The 16634-nt window shown below is 37.1% G+C and overlaps 1 protein-coding gene across 6 annotated transcripts in view; it reads left to right on the top strand.

Annotated features, from left to right (window-relative positions):
* Positions 1-16634, top strand: part of LOC135224836 (uncharacterized) — a 634596-nt gene that overhangs the window by 580330 nt on the left and 37632 nt on the right. For all 6 annotated transcript variants that reach the window (XM_064264186.1, XM_064264191.1, XM_064264167.1 and 3 more), the window contains one exon: positions 5240-5390. In XM_064264186.1, the coding sequence (XP_064120256.1) occupies positions 5240-5390 (151 nt within the window). The remainder of the gene's footprint in view (positions 1-5239; positions 5391-16634) is intronic.

Here is a 16634-nt window from a genome sequence, read left to right as displayed (position 1 = left end):
CGAACGTTTATTTGTTCGTCAGTTTGTTTGTGTGGCTTTTTTTAAATAAACATCTGGCGCTGTGACTTCAGGTTTTAGGTTTCCGTGTTGAAAGGGATTTAGATTTATCGCAATTTGACTTTACCTGAAAGTTTTGCCTGTAGTTAATATGAACGATTGGTGATAATGATAGCAGTAATGACGATTGATGATGATAATAGCAATAGTAATGATAATAGCATTCTTCAGGCAGCTATAGTCGTTCTGTCAGCGAAGTAAAAAACGTTGACTGAGATCACTAATGGATAGTTGAACTAAAAAGGCCCTTCAGGAGTGCGTTGCCAACCTCATCCGATAAGCACTTTCCGAAAACGAGAAGGCTAACGCCTGGTGCCGCCCTTCTAAGGGGAGGAGGAGAAAGCTTATGGAGGAAAATGCCCATACAAACGCGAACAACCACATCATGGCTAGTATTTAATTGTACTACAAATGCAAACAGCACGCATAAAAGGAAGCCGACTAGAAATAAACATTGTACCTTACAATAGATGTCGTGGATATAATTGAATACAGAGTCTATGTACCATGGCTTGTCTATAAATTGAAATTTGTGGACTGAAACAATTTTTCGAAATAGAAGCCGATTGCAGGTAACCAGAGCAGAGATGTATTTCACTCGGGGGATTTGATGACATTCATGAGTCTCCATATTGATTGTATGACCATTAAATAGGGCCAGGTATAGTTCTCTCTCTCTCTCTCTCTCTCTCTCTCTCTCTCTCTCTCTCTCTCTCTCTCTCTCTCTCTCTCTCTCTCTGAATACATTTTTGAAAGAGAGTATAAATAACCCACGTATATATTTACATATTTTCACTCTTCTTTATACTCGTATTTGCGATTATTTATAAAAAATAAATCGCCTTCGTCTGTGAGGATGTTTATAAATAAATTCACTCTCACTCTCACTCTCTCATGAGGCTTCCCCCGGAATATAACGGTGACAGTATGTCGTCCCTTGACGTTCAGGATATCACTTGATTTGCCTTGGTTTGCGGTCTTGTTTTGATTGGTCTGTGATATCCTTCGCTGCCTTCCCGAACCAGCAGCTATTGACGGCTGTAATTGGATGCCGTGCCGTTGACAACTAGTTTAGTCTGTGCGCCTTCATACTCCTTTTGGTATGTTGAAGGTGGTTGCCTTTCATTGGCAAGACTACATTTTCTTGGTTCCGTTGGTTGGTTGCCTTCCACCGCCACACAGGTTGCGTTCCTTTAGTGTCTTCATTTCTTCTTGTTTAGCTCCTTTTTATGACGTCACTTTCTCTTCATTAAGTCTTCTTTGTGCCAGGAAACATCTGACACGATTTGATGAAAGATTATTATTGAAATAGCCTCGGTCGTTTGTTAGCAGATTTCAGAGGTTAAACTTTCTTTCGTTGTGGATTTATTAACTTAAGGTACCTGTGTATGTTTGCCATGAATTTCTAGCTATGTGTATATATATATATATATATATATATATATATATATATATATGCATATATATATATATATATATATTGACGGTTAGGAACTACTGTTTTTATAATTATAACGCTTATTTAAACTGTCTTTGTAATTCATAGTTCCTTAAAATATAGTGTCATATGTCTTTTCAACCGATCCATAGAATGACAAAAGAGACGGCTTACTATAAAGTATTCTGTACAGGGAGGTAAGAAACAAGAATCTTCGTCGATGCTTCCAACTCCTGGACTTGACAGCATTAGAAAGGTTTTGAGAATTAGCATCGATAAGCATTACTTTTAATTTTTTTACTTTATTTCCCTGTTCACTTTTCATACTCGCCATTTTGTGGGTCCACGGTATGTTGTACCGAGCTACGTTTCCGCCATTACCTCGGTCAGAAAAATATTCCTTCTCTCTCTCTCTCTCTCTCTCTCTCCCCTCTCCTCTCAGTCTTCTCTTCTCCTCTCTTCATCTCTCTCTCACTTGTTCCCCTACATTACCGTCATAAAAAAAAAATACGAAAAAGGAAAAGAGACGTCATCACAAATCACCTCTAGGGCACTTAGCCCCCATAGCCATTCACTTATAGTCACTGCTAACAGCTACTAGAAGCAGTATTCACAGCGGCGCTATTAACTTCGTAGTTTTTTTTTTTTTTTTTTTTTTTTTTTAGAAAGACCCCACATCCTCCTCCTCCTCCTTCTTCTTCTCCCCCCCCCCCCCTTATTGAGTTTAGAACAAGCTTCTGTCATCCCCTCACCCCCTGCTCTGCAGAGTCGAGCAAATTCATATATTTGTATCTCTCTCTCTCTCTCTCTCTCTCTCCTCCTCTCTCTCTCTCGTTTGTTGTATCCCTTATATTATTTCACCTGTAGATAGTTTTCATATTTTGCCCTGCTAGTTACCCAAGCATTTTGCTGTGCTCTTCTTCCCCCCCTCTCCCTCATAAATGATAGAGGACTTGTGGGTACCGAAAGACTCCATCGCCTGTAATAGTGGCTTAGCGTGTTCCTCTAGTATTTGGTCACTCCGATTTATGGAGGGAGATCCGCCCCTCGTAGGCCACGTCGTACAGAGTGCGGCATATACCTCGAACGAGGCATAACCTTTTCTACTCATAATTTCATTCTTTCGCACCTTATATATATATATTATATATTTACTAAATATGATATATATATATATATATATATATATATATATATATATATATATATTTATTTATTTTTATTTTATTATATTTTATTTTATATGTATAATATAATATATGTATATACATATATATACATACATACACACATACCTACAGTGTAGTTTTAAACTATTCGGGGGTGGATATTGCGTATGAATTGTTCTCATGGCCTGTGTCACATGTATGTTCATTAGGAACGTTTGTGACCAGACAAAAAAGGCACTCCTATTCGAATTCATGCGCGAGTACTGAAAACATTGCTCAGCCCTGCAGAGAAATGCCTTCCTTTTGTTGGGCGGTGAAAGCTCTTTTTGTTCTCGTTGGGTTCATGTGGGCTAACGCTTGTACGGGAAGGTGTGGCGAAAGGTAGGGACATGCCTTTGCCCATGTGATTGTCATTACAAGAGTTGAAAATCAACGAAATTGCTCCTTGGGAGTTTCTTAAGTAGCCCCCTGTCAGAGTTGTTAACTACTCTTTGCTCCTTAATTAAATGGTCTTTTGTCTTATCTCCGTAATTGTTCTTGAGAAGCGAAGTTAACTGTAGCGACATTCTAGCATTTGGATGCAAGGCTGGTACTCTGCACATTTTCAGGAAAATTTATTTGCTAATCGATATTGTAGAAAACAGTACAAGAAACTTTTATATTTCGATTTGTCAATTAACTATTGTTTGGAATTTGTTGATATTGTAACCTGTTTGTACTTTGAAGAGATTAGCTTTAACCAACTATTTGAGGTATTGCCGGAGCTCACCAGCTTTAATTTTTTGCGGCAAATTCAAGGAAGATTTCGGATCGGATTTTTTTTTTTTTTTTTTTTTTTTTTTTTTTTTTTTTTTTTTTTTTTTTTTTTTTACAAGGAACCTCTCCTTTGTAACTGGAAAATATATGCATCAACCGCAGCCTTATTTTCATCCATAACTGCATTGTCATTTTTACTGGTTTTGGATCTGTGTGATTATGACATTCTCTAGTCTGTGTAATTCAATGATCATGAACACTATGTCTGATAGTACAGCAAAATCTTAGTGCTTTTTCATGAGAGTGCATCAGTTCAAAATAGAGAGAACGTAATCATTAAGAATTCCGTATTTCTTAACAAACTAATATAAATTATAAAAAAAACAAAAAGAAAGATTCGTGGTACTTTAAAATTGAAAGTATCAGCATTCAATAATATTAACGAATTCTTCATAACAAGTACAAAGTAATAGCGTGTAACCTTTTCATCTGATCTATATTATAATTTTAATAAAGTTGGTAATGTATGGTGATTGATACCTGTCATTTTTTCACCGTTATTATAAACATTAGTTTTTAGACCCTTTTTTACATATTTTAATAGGTTGTCGTTGTAGAAAATAATAAGACAATGTATAAAACCTTAGTATGTCGAGTTAGTAATTTTTATTATGTTAATCTCCTCTTCAGTCCTCATTGTATAAGTTCTTGTTTGTAAAGCGTATGTGTGTTTGTGAATGACAAGGACGTTTCAGCCTAGGCTCTAACCCTCTGCTAGACGCAGCAGCGCGCTGGTTCCATGATTAGATGGACAAGATATCCGAAACACGTCCCATAAGTTATCCTTTTCTATGATTGGATGGATATTTATGAGGTCACTGACTGGGACTCATTGCAGTGCACTGATTGGTCGACGGTTTATGACGTGACAGTTATTGCCACACCCACAATGCTCAATTGACAGTGGAATTGTATTGATGTTCAGTTCAGGAATACTAGACTGATAATACTTGTCAAGTGTTAGAGCCTTACTTGATGAGTTTTACTGAATAACCGATAAAATATGTTCGTTTAGGGTTAACGTCTGGTTTTATATATATATATATAATAGATATATATATATATATATATATATATATATATATATATGTGTGTGTGTGTGTGTGTGTGTGTGTGTGTGTGTGTGTGTGTGTGTGTGTGTAATTTTTACATATGTGTAAGTGTTTAATCTTAAAAACGTTTTTATGCGGACATTGAGCAAGCTCTTGAAGTGGATTGATCCGAAATATGTAATTCATATATGCTTGATATATTTTATGGTATATTTTAAATTTCAAGTATTCTTTGCTTATTGATATCGACTGTTTGATGTACATCTATATACGGCACAGGGAACTTCTACAGTAGCGGAAGTTCCCTGTGCCTCATGATAACTTGCATTTGTTAATGAAAGTTATCATGATGACTTGCATTTGTTAGTGAAAGTTCTAAAGAATGGAAAGCCCACTGGCTATGTAAAAAAAAGAAAAAAAAATACATATGAAATTAGTGCAAAGAAAATGTTTAGATAAAACGCTGATGAAAATTGCGAAAAAAATCAACAAAATAAGAAAAAAATGTGCAACCTCCGAAGTGATCTACAAGTGTAGACAATATATGACTGGTACTTGTATTTAGCAATTATTGTATAAGTTATGTAGCAACATTTGTACAAATATAAACTGTCTGGAATTACAACTGCAGGTAGGTGTATTGTTCACGTTCTGAAAAAGAGGCATTTACATTAGTGTACCTAACAGTTTCGATCTGTCTTTTCCAGGAAAATGCGAATTTCCAGCCGAGTGGGTTGGCTCGTGGTTCCGCTCAGGGCAGGGCCATCAGGAACCCATCGTCATCACCCGCACCAGCATCTCGGATACGGGCGACTGCATAGAGAAAGGGTTCGCCGCCAGATATCTCGTCTATGAGGAGTAAGTGTGGCCGCTCTTCATATCCCTCAGATTTTCTACTTCTCCGCTGATACTGCAGCTACATTTGTTATGCTTTTATTCTTTATATCTCCGTGCAGTGTATTTAATGAATGTGAAAGTTAGGTGTCTTTACATAGGTATGTATCAAATTTCACTGCCTCGCACTCGTTTTTTATGTCCAAGGAAAGGACATTCGTCTCGCTGGTAATTCTCAAAATTTTTACGGTTTTGTTGCCAGATTTTTTGCCAGATCATGCTTTCGTGAAATGACTCCATTTCCTTACCTTCAGATCCCTCCTCCCATCGCTATCACCTTTCCAACTGTCCTCTCGTCCTCTGGAGATATTTCCATTCAGTTTGATAAAGAGAGTTCCTTTGGGTTATTAGATAGTGCAGGAAAATTCCGGTTGAAATTATACTAATGGTTTTTTTTGTTATTATGCTCTTAAGGAATTTAATTCAGACACCTCATTCGAATTAAATTACGTGAAAATAAAATCAAATGTATTTAATCATAAATATTGACAAGCTGAATATGATAATATTACTAGTATCCTAATATATGTAGTTTTCATCAAACCAGAAGACTGAAGTGTCATATTGACAAACAGTTAATCAGTTTGAACTGTCGGGATCCTCTTATAGTAACGGATTAACATAGCATTGCAGTCAGTCAGATGAATTTTATCAGATCTAAGGTCAAACCACCAAATTCCTCATCGACGCTACCATTAAAATATACGTAATCTGTACGTGTGTGTGTGTGTGTATATATATATATATATATATATATATATATATATATATATATATATATTATATATATATATATATTCTACACCTTTAATCTTGTCAGCCAAGGTAGTGTTTTTATGGCATCGGGAAGCATTTTGTCACCAAACTTTGCTCAACTTCGTTAATGTTGGCGGCAGAATAGAAGTCGCACAAGTTCGTTATTGTGGTGTCACGCAAGCATGGGCGACCTCAGTTTTGCCCTCAGCACCGGCTACGAAGTTTGACACCAATATGCCGTAAAAAGACAGAGAATGTTGCTTGAGGTAAACAGCCTTAAATTCTGACAACTAAATCTCTAGGACTGGGTATTCTTCTGTCCGGGAGCCTGTTCATTTGAGGCTAGAAAACGCCGCAAGTATCTCATGAAATCCAAAGCAGTGAGGTATTGATTGACATATCTGGTAAACAGAGGACCGAGAGCGAAGCTTGCTGGTTAATTCAGCGTACGCGGCTCATGCTTGCTCTTGTTTGCTGCTGATTAGCCAAGAATTACCCGTAAGGAAAGTTTATTTTTCGAGTGAAAATAAATCTTCTTAGAGAAGATGGTCTTAAACTTTTAGAGAACTTAGATAACCTTTACCTAAATTGCCGGACGGTTTCTGTTAGTCTCCAGCGCCATTAGTATTTCATCGCGCTCTTTTACAGGTTGTATATACGTTTTCGGACGGGATGGGGATCGAAATGTAGAGGAGATAGTTTCCCTGGTTTTGCCGGTTGAAATTAGAATGTGAAGTACCTTCGAAGAAAAGATTAAGAGAGGCTTCCTGGCATCTCTTACGACTTTGTATTTGTTTTTCAGTCATTCTCAGACTCCATTTGGGATGTACTTTCTTTGTTCAGTTGCAAGGATTTGCGGTGATATTGTGAACTTTTATGTCTTCAGTATCAGCGGGAACGAGGCATGTGCTGCTGCTAGAGTCAAGTATGATGGACTTATCTTTTCAACCGCGGTTAACCACTCGATTGAAATAGCTGCTTAAATTACGGCATACAGAGGAAGTTATATATTTTTCTTTGTTTAGTACTCATATCTACAGTTTCAGATCTTATCACAGATCTCGTATTGCTGCCTCTTAGCGCGCTCCAGTCCGCCGGGTCACTGGTTTATTTGTCAATCCATACTTACTTTGTGTCATTGTCCATAGGTCTCGTGAGGTTACTGTCAAAAGGCCCTGTGTGTTGATACTTCTTTAAAACCCCTCACACCCCCCCCTTTTTTTGGAAACCAAATACGTTTCTAGTTATTGAAAATATTTTGGGAAAATAAATTAGCACAAATTATTATAGTATTCAGCAATGTATGTGGCAGGAAGAAGAAAAATCATAAATATAACATTCATACTGTTAGGAATACCCCAGTTTTCACATTTCGTCCGAAACGGTAACGTCGTGAAAAAGAAATTCTTGTCGAACGTGATTCGGTTTGAAAACAAAGCACTGTCAAGAGGAAATGTCTTTACAAACAACAAGAGTTCTAAACGACGGAAAAAAAAAATTAAAAACAGCCCTCTGGAAAAGGATTTGTATTGAAAACCAGTTTTGCCGAAGGGAAATTGGTTTAGAAAACAAGTTGTGACAAAAGATTTTTTTATTCAGTTAGAGAATCTTTGATAAGAAGACACCTATTTATTTAAAATAATTCTGTTCCTGGGGGGTGGGTGGAGGGGGGGAATAGAAGTAAAGCTGTAAGTGAAAACATGACCCTTTTACCGATTTCCTTTTCCATTATTTCAGGAGAAACAGGATAAACGGTAGTGTGAAGGAATTCGTGTAACACGATGAACTACCCTAAAACATGTAAAGCATGGAACTGTCTTATTTATGTTGTCATTATTTTCAGAATTCAGAACAGGCTCAAAAGGCAGATAACTTTCCAAACAAACTTCCAGAGAATAATATGCACATGTGTGAAAAATGAGAAAAGTAGAGCGAAGAGAGGAAAAAAAGTGAAGTATATCTTAATATTACCAGACCACTGAGCTGATGAACAGCTCTCCTAGGGCTGGCCCGAAGGTTTAGATATTTTTACGTGGCTAGGAACCAATTGGTCACCTGGCAACGGGACCTACAACTTATTGTGGGATCCGAACCACATTATATCGAGAAATGAATTTCTATCACCAGAAACAAATTCCTCTGATTCCGCCGAGCGCGAAAACCACTCGTCCAGCGAGGAACTGCGAAGTGAGGAAGTACATAGCAAATAGATAAAGGTGAATTAAAGGAAAAGTGCAAAGCAAATCAATAAACAAATGGCACCACTTAGATAAATACCAACATACATAAACAATATATTGACTCTGGTATTGGTGCATAGATTTTAATGTGTATTACCACTGTCGCAAACGTACATGTATCAGCATTTGTAACTGCCACGATGACCGTGTCAATCTCACGGCTGAGGAAACGAAAAAAAAAAAAAAAAATTGTCTCTTTCTGGGCAGCATGACGTCAAGTAGCCGTCTCACAGTGAAGAACGTCGACGTTCGTCTGAGGGAATGGCACAGGACGGTCGGTCGGTCGGTTCTTGGTTGGTTGGTTGGTTAGTTGGTTGTGGCTAAAGGACTATCATAGGGCAGTTGGTTGGTTGGTTGGTTAGTTGGTTGTGGCTAAAGGACTATCGTAGGGCAGTTGGTCGATTGGTTTCATTTAAACGAATAATACAAAACGGATGATTGGTTGATTGGTTTCGACAAAGTTATCACAGAGCGGTTGGTTGGTATAGGTCAAACCAGTCTCATGCCAGCACTGGCCCTTGTCTAAAGTCGGTCTTTATGATTGGTAAGTTATTAAAGAGAATGGTAGGTATGGTTTGGACCTCTGGACGTTAACCAAACAAGACAGACTAGCACAGAATACTTTTTTCCTAATAGATGGAGGTCCTGGGAAAGTGTCCCAAACAGAACATATTGCTGTCTCTTCTGTAGGTATGAAGAGACTTACAGACGATTCCCACTTTCAGGCAAAGTTAGCTCTGCCAGGGGCAATGTTGGAGTTGATTGTGTTGATGAGAATTGATGAATATTCAGGGTAATTCTCTCTCTCCCTTGGGCATGGAAAAGAAGTCGCAAGGTTCTCCGGGTTTCAGCTGCATGCGTCACCACATCATCCGTTCCAGATCAATGTTAAATCTAGCATCAACTTCATTTCGGATTGGTTGCGAGAACTCTTGCGTCATCTCATATTGCATTATAGTTTATTTTCTACTACAAGAATCATGATACTAGTGAAGAAGAAGAAAAAAAAAAAACAAGCAGTCCTAAAATTCAGTGAAACAACCAGCAAACATGTCTCAAGTACTTAGCCGCTGACTTCGAAGATTGGAATTATGTATAAAAGATAGTGGGAGCCAGCATAATCAAAGGCGCCATTAAATTCAATTTGAACCAATTTACCTCATTTCCGTAGTGAAGTCTGTCTTGAAAATAAGTAGTTAGATCTAAAAGGGCATCTCAAGCTCCGAATTGTTTCTATTTAGAATACTTGCTGTCTGGAGAAAAATACCTTAATTTCAGGTACCTATATGAATTATTAAAGCTCATAAATATAATGAATGTTACTCAAGGGAAGTATCATGATTAAGGAGAGAAGTGTGGTTTCAATTTATACTGGGTGTTACAGATACCGTTCGAAGAATGATAAAATTCGTATAAGGAGTAATCAATAGTTTAGTTCTATTGCTTGCTCTGAGAGGGAGATAAGAATCTCAACTTACGTGTGGGAAGACCGAAAATATAAGTAAAGAATTACTGCCTATTGTATACCGTACAACTGGGTTAGGGGTTGGGTGGGTTGGGAGGTGAAATTATGATTTAAGTTTTATATTAAATGACCGCAGGTCATTTAATATAAAGGTAACCATTGTAAAACATAATTCACGTTTATGTTTATTGTCCTCTTTAATTTTTTTCGAATTTAAGATAATTTTAGAATGGATGTGGGTAGTACAATGCTAGTGACTTCCCTAATCATAGTAGCGTTTGAATAATGAGGAATTAGATTCAGATTAAGTAATTGGTGGTATAGAAAGTAATTGTAATACATCCTATGTCTTTTTTTTATTTATTCATTTTTATTTGCGATTTGCGCTTTTCGAGGTATCTCAATTTCATCTCTTAGTAATTACCAGATAAATTACGACTAAGTAAGATAAAAACGCTTTAATTATCAAACTACATTAATTGTGAAGTGAGGTGTTAAAATAAACGTTTGGTATTAGGCGAGGCGTCTGAGCAATTATTTTATTGTATGACGAAATGAATTAAGATCGAAAGTTCAAGCCTTTTATTAGTTAAGAATAACACTGAAAGACTTGAGAAGTATCGTTTTATCGCAAACGAGTGAACCGAGATAGTTCCACAAGCGATTATTTACCATAAACATTCCTGGCTGCATGAACATAAATATGTCAGGTTATATCCCTCCGCCGTTATTGTGGCTGTTATCGATTGAGCCCTTTCAGTTCTCTATCGAGCAGAACTTATGCGTACATGCCTCGAATATTGCCACGGGAATAATTATAAGGGGTGTCAGTCCTCGGTGGGGCCTTTGGGAGAGCGATAATGCAATATTAATTTAGCATTGGTGTCGAAATTCATGGAATTGGCTGATGTGAAATGCAAGCTTGTTTTGTTCGCCGTCTTTGGTGTCTTTGTATCGAGAGATTCGCTGTTCCCCCACATCGCCATTTTTGAAGTCTTCCTTTGCCTGATATGTTTGCGTAGCGTGAGGGTCGATCCTTTGGAAATTGGAAACCCTGGACGGAGGATCCGCGTCCCAGAAGGTAAATGTCCGGGGATTAACGTCCATTTCAGCAAATGAATTGTGATCGGTAAATTATCCGTTAATGATAAATCACTGATTAAGCGCGTCCATAAAGAAGGGGAAATATAATTGAATAATCCAAGGGTGGTAATCCCTGTTGTGTAATGAGAGGTGCCAGATGATTTATCGCTCCCAGCAAAGGGAACAGAGTGAAAATGCTGGAGGGCCTGACTTCCCCTCCGATGGCACGATTCCCTTCATTCTTACCTTCGGATGGTACGCTTTCGTCCTTCGGGTCACACTCGGACACACTCGTTTCTGAGGGCTTTGTCCTTCGGATTGTCCCCTTCGTGCTTCCCTTTACACGCGCATACTTCTGACTCACCACTGAATAGTACACTTCCCTTCGCGGTTCCCTTGAGATTGCTTCTTCCCTTTGACTTCACTTGTGTTTCCTCCCGATGATTGTTCCCTTCGTGCCACTCGGATTGCTGCGTCATTTCACGTTATTGATTGCTACATTCTTCTTTGTTTTAATGGTCCCTGATTGGACCATTCTCTCAGGCTTCGTCGAATATTTATTTTTCTTCGTACTTTTCTCAGGTGAGAATTGTTCTCCCTATAACGATACGAGCAAACTTGAAAAACGTTTGTATGTAATGATATGGCTGCCAATGTTCTCAGCTTGCAGAGATGAGGTCAGCGGTAGGGATTTTTCTTATAATTTTGTCCCTTTTATTTTATATGAGATCGTATTTGTTTTGGACGATTATGGTTCCCATTTTAGTTCATTCCAATCAGGCCGCCACATTAATTGGCCATAGCCGTCCTCTTATATCCGGATTTAGGAATGTCTTGGGTGTATAAACTTGTGGATTGCTTTGACCGCAAGCAATTGTATTTGAATCTTTTGTAAAGGGGTTAGAATGTGAGGCGACCCAGCCAGGCATCAGCATCACCTCCCCATAAAAAGAAGAAGAAGAAAAAAAATATAAAAAAAAATATATATATATATATATATATATATATATATATATATATATATATATATATATACTGTAAGAACTTTATGATCTCATTCAATGCATTTTCATAGTATAACCCATATCCTACAAACTTATGCTATCTCCAAATAATAATGATAATAATAATAATTATATTATTATTATTATTATTATTATTATTATTATTATTATTATTATTATTATTATTATTATTATTATTATTATTATTAGGGCCAAAGAAAATATTTTTTTAATGCAATCTTGCTCTATTGAGAATGAACTCCTCATTGGTTTGGATTGATCAGCGCTTACTCTAAGGGCAGCAGCACTTTATGGAAACATAACTAATTATTGTTCTTTGGGTGTGTGGAATGGTCTCGCCCGAGTGTAATCATTGCTTAGCTGCCAATACGCCGAGGTCCTAAACGATTTTATGCTTATCAGAATAAAAGAAATTATTGGTGGCGTTGTGTATTGCAATAATTCGGATCGGCGTTATTAGCCTGTTATTCGCGTTATTACCCAGTTATTCGGCATCCGATCCCGTATTAGAATATTGGGTTAGTTTTAATGGGTTTTGTTATTGGCGACATTTCTGATATCTATAATGGTTTGGGGATCATTGCAACGCTCATTCTGCTACCTTGCTTTTGCAATGGATGACGTGTTTATTTTATTTATTTGTACGCTGCTGTATCTGAGAATTCATTGATGCCCGCTTCACCGAGTTTCTTTACAGCGCTACGTAGCTATTGAAAAGGATTCATATTATATATATTATATTTAGTAGAATGTATATGATATTTGTGAATGTGGTCAATGTACTTTTTTAAATATCTAACTTCCCTAGTAGTTATATATATAGCTTAATCCCGCCGATTCGTCGCGATTAAGCTATATATATGTAACTACCAGGTAAGTATATTAAAAACTTATTTTAAAATGAAAATAACATTTTTGGAATAGTACTAGTAGCAAAAATGCAGTGAGGCACTCAAGTGCCACAACTACCAGTAGTACCTGAAAACGAAAATAATGTAGCAGAGTTATGAAGCAGGTACCTTCTAAACAAGCTCGATTCTCTTTATTAAGAAAGTAAACTACACCCCATGAATGTATTTCTTATAGGACAGTTTCTCCGTATTGCTCTCTTAAGCAAATTGTCCCGCCATTCGAGACCAATAACTGGGTCTAAAGTGGCTCTTCCTTCACGTAGTTTATATCGAAAATAGAGCAGGCGCATTCTTGAATATTACGGGGGGTTGTTGGGGAGGGGTGACCTCTATCGAGTGGCACCCGTTCCTGGAGAACCACTTCGGACTCGAAAAAAACAAGGGTGATCTCGTCTTTCAGATCTTGTGTCCTTGGTTTTCACTGGAGTATAAGTGGTTCCACTTCTGCCACTGATTCGGAGAATTTTGTATTTTCAACTTTTTTCCTCTTGGTATTTTGATTATTCATTTTTTTTATATAATTTGTCTTGGTCTGGTGCTGATTAGTTCGAAACATTCATGCGGATCCAATTTCCAGGAAGTTTTCTTAGTTGTAAAGAAATTCATAGAAGACATCATTATAGAATATCCGAAAATAAGTCTCCACTTGTTAGATATCTAGATATCCTTGTCATTGTTATATAAGATGTATTTTATTTCTGACCAGCAATGAGTAGAAATAGCCTTTGTCTTTTGATAATTATTTCTTCACTGAAATTTTCTAGTATTTTAAGAGTCCCTCTTTAGCCATTCATTTTCTAACGGATTATTGAATTAACTGTTAATAAATTAGTGTAAATGAACGTTTACATATGAGAATTTTGTTTGTATTTTTTTTCTATTTTTATTTTTTTAAGTTTGTATTTATGGGGCTATAGTTTATCAAATGATCAGTAGATATCGAAATCAGAAAGAATGTCTTTCAAAGCGCTGATATGTTAAAATCAAGGACTTTGCTTCATGGTGAAGAGAAAGCTCCAGTTTGGGCTATCTATTTATTAATGTTACCAGTAAATGAACACTCGGGTACCGTGGGGCTATAGTTTATCGTAGATAACAATTCTTGTCTGGTTGGTAGCTATGCTCAGTATATCGAGATAATAATTGTGAGCAGCCCGGTCTCTTAGGCTACTTCAAGAATTTTCATCATGCTTGGTAGGACGTTTTTAGAGCAACCTCCAGTAGGTCCGTTTTTAAAGGCGTCAGAACGCCCCCCCCCCCCCCCCCCCCCACCCCCCCCCCCCCCTTTTTTTTTTTTTTTTTTTTTTTTTTTTTTTTTTTTTTTTTTTACCTGGTTAATTGGTTTCTTCACATTTTCTCCTTAGTTTCTTATTGTTATTTTTGTAAGTGTTGGTAAATTCCTTGTTTTGAAATCATTGTGTATCATTGTGTGCTTTTCACTTGTAGGGGCACAGTAGTTCCACATATTTTTATATTAGCAAAGTGGGATTGTATGATCTAGGAATACCATTACTTGTTCCTTTTATAGCTTCAAAGTCACGAGGGTATCTACGCCGCTTACTGGTGTGTTTTCGTGTGTTTAATAACCGCTGTCGCAAAGAATCAAAGCTATCAATGTGGTTGCAGTTTTTTTTTTTTTTTTTTTTTTCAGGCTCCAGACGCCTTTGCCCCCGTGGTGCACGATTTTAGTTTCATCGGATTGAAGCTAAACAAGCGCCATCTGTATACGGCACCTGATACACTATAATGAACTTGGAGAGTGCCTTTATCATAAAAGTAATGCAATAAAAGTAAAGGACAAGTTTAATTTTCTTTCAATACTCTTTTCACGATCGATGAATTATTCAGATATTTATCCATTCATGTTACTGTTTTTGCATCATTCGTTATTCTAATATTACCCAAAAAGACTGCTTAGAAGAAAGATAGAAATTACAGGGACAAAGTAATTATTAATACATTTAGACAAAGTTAATGCCTATATCGCAATAAGCGGGAATGCAATCATAAAAGTGAAGTAAATGAGGAAGTACCCAGGTTGTTCAAAAGTGTATAGAATCATTCACATGCTAGTGAAGTTTTGTGAAATTGATTTAGGAATTGAGTTAATAGAATTGAGGAGATTCTATTTTTACCATCTGTTCCTTTGTAGTTTTGTGTTAGATTACGAATCGTTGTCGTTTACACGAGATTGCTCAAGTTTATTGCAGTTTTCAGTAAGGCCAACTGGTTTCCACAGCCTCACCGTATTCCCGATTTTAAAAAACCTTAAAAGATACTGTATGGATGGTCTATTCATGAATTTCGCCTGCTCCCTCTCTCCTTCCTCAAAACAGTGTCTCCCCCACCCCCTTTCTCGCTTATGCAGCCATCTTGAGTAATGTTATCCCACCTAAGCTCAACATTTTGCGAAAAATATCGAAATTAGAGAGCCCTAGGACATAGGTTTAAAGTAAACCCATTATGCGAGCATGATATGAATTTACTCCGTGCTTGTTCAGAAGAGAGAGAGAGAGAGAGAGAGAGAGAGAGAGAGAGAGAGAGAGAGAGAGAGAGAGAGAGAGAGAGAGAGAGAGAGAGGCAGGCGGGGGGAGGGCACCTTTAATATCTTATGCTTGAGCAGATGCATATGGAAATAGCCATGTGCCGGAAAGTTGTGAAATAGTTTGCCTCGAGCTACAACAGGCAAAACAAGGAGAATAGCTGTAACAAATTTAGAACTTTTGTTACTAAAATTAGGACATAATGGCAGTTTAGAGATAGCAAAGGGAATTACCGGGATTTCAGTGGCAATTGTATTATATTGATGAAGTAAGTATTTACGAAAGCAAGACAGAATTTACGACCGTATATGTTATTTATTTGAAAATACCTTGTCTGTGTAATGCCACAGATTGAAGACTCTCTCTCTCTCTCTCTCTCTCTCTCTCTCTCTCTCTCTCTCTCTCTCTCTCTCTCTCTCTCTAACGCTTAATTTCTCTCTTCCTATGCTCTTAATTTATTTCCCCTCTTCTCATATTCCTCCTCTCCCATCTCCCCCCCCATAACTAGACGTTTTTCTTTCCATTTACAAAGAAGACTCAGGAACTAATTTTCCATCATTAAGTAACTCCGTATTTTTCCTCCATTACAACTTTCTCTTTTCTCTCTCTCCCCATCCGTCTACATTCTCATTTTCTGGTAAGGAAAGACTGAATACCGATATATATATATATATATATATATATATATATATATATATATATATATATATATATATATATATATATATATATGTATGTAGTATGTATGTATGTATGTATGTAGACACATACACACGTGTGACGTATTTGTGTTTACAAATAAGAGATGCAAAGAGAGAGAGAGAGAGAGAGGGCGAGACTTACGAGTGCGCTTGAACGTTTCAACGCCGCTCGCGTGCTTGACATTTTTTTTTTTTCTTTTTTTTTTTTTTGTATATTTTTCAAACCCGGAGAATTGTATGACAAACAGTTTTGTTTGCGCCGTGGTTGTTTCACCGAAAACATTTTTTTACCTTTAGATTATTGTTGTTACATTTTCTGGCGTTGCCTGTGTAGGCTTTCCTTGGGAAACATTATAATGGCACAGTAAAATTCTGCCGGGTTTTGATGCGTTGTAAGATCTTTTTTTTTTTTGCTGTGAACTGGCTACGCAATGGCTTTGGTTATTTGTAACGAACTTAAAGGCTGCAGTAGAATCTACGTAAA

The sequence above is a fragment of the Macrobrachium nipponense genome, chromosome 20 (genome assembly GCF_015104395.2).
Source record: "Macrobrachium nipponense isolate FS-2020 chromosome 20, ASM1510439v2, whole genome shotgun sequence".
Classification (NCBI taxonomy): domain Eukaryota; kingdom Metazoa; phylum Arthropoda; class Malacostraca; order Decapoda; family Palaemonidae; genus Macrobrachium; species Macrobrachium nipponense.
The sequence above is the reverse complement of the archived record's forward strand: the minus strand, read 5'-3'. Positions and strand labels throughout refer to the sequence as shown.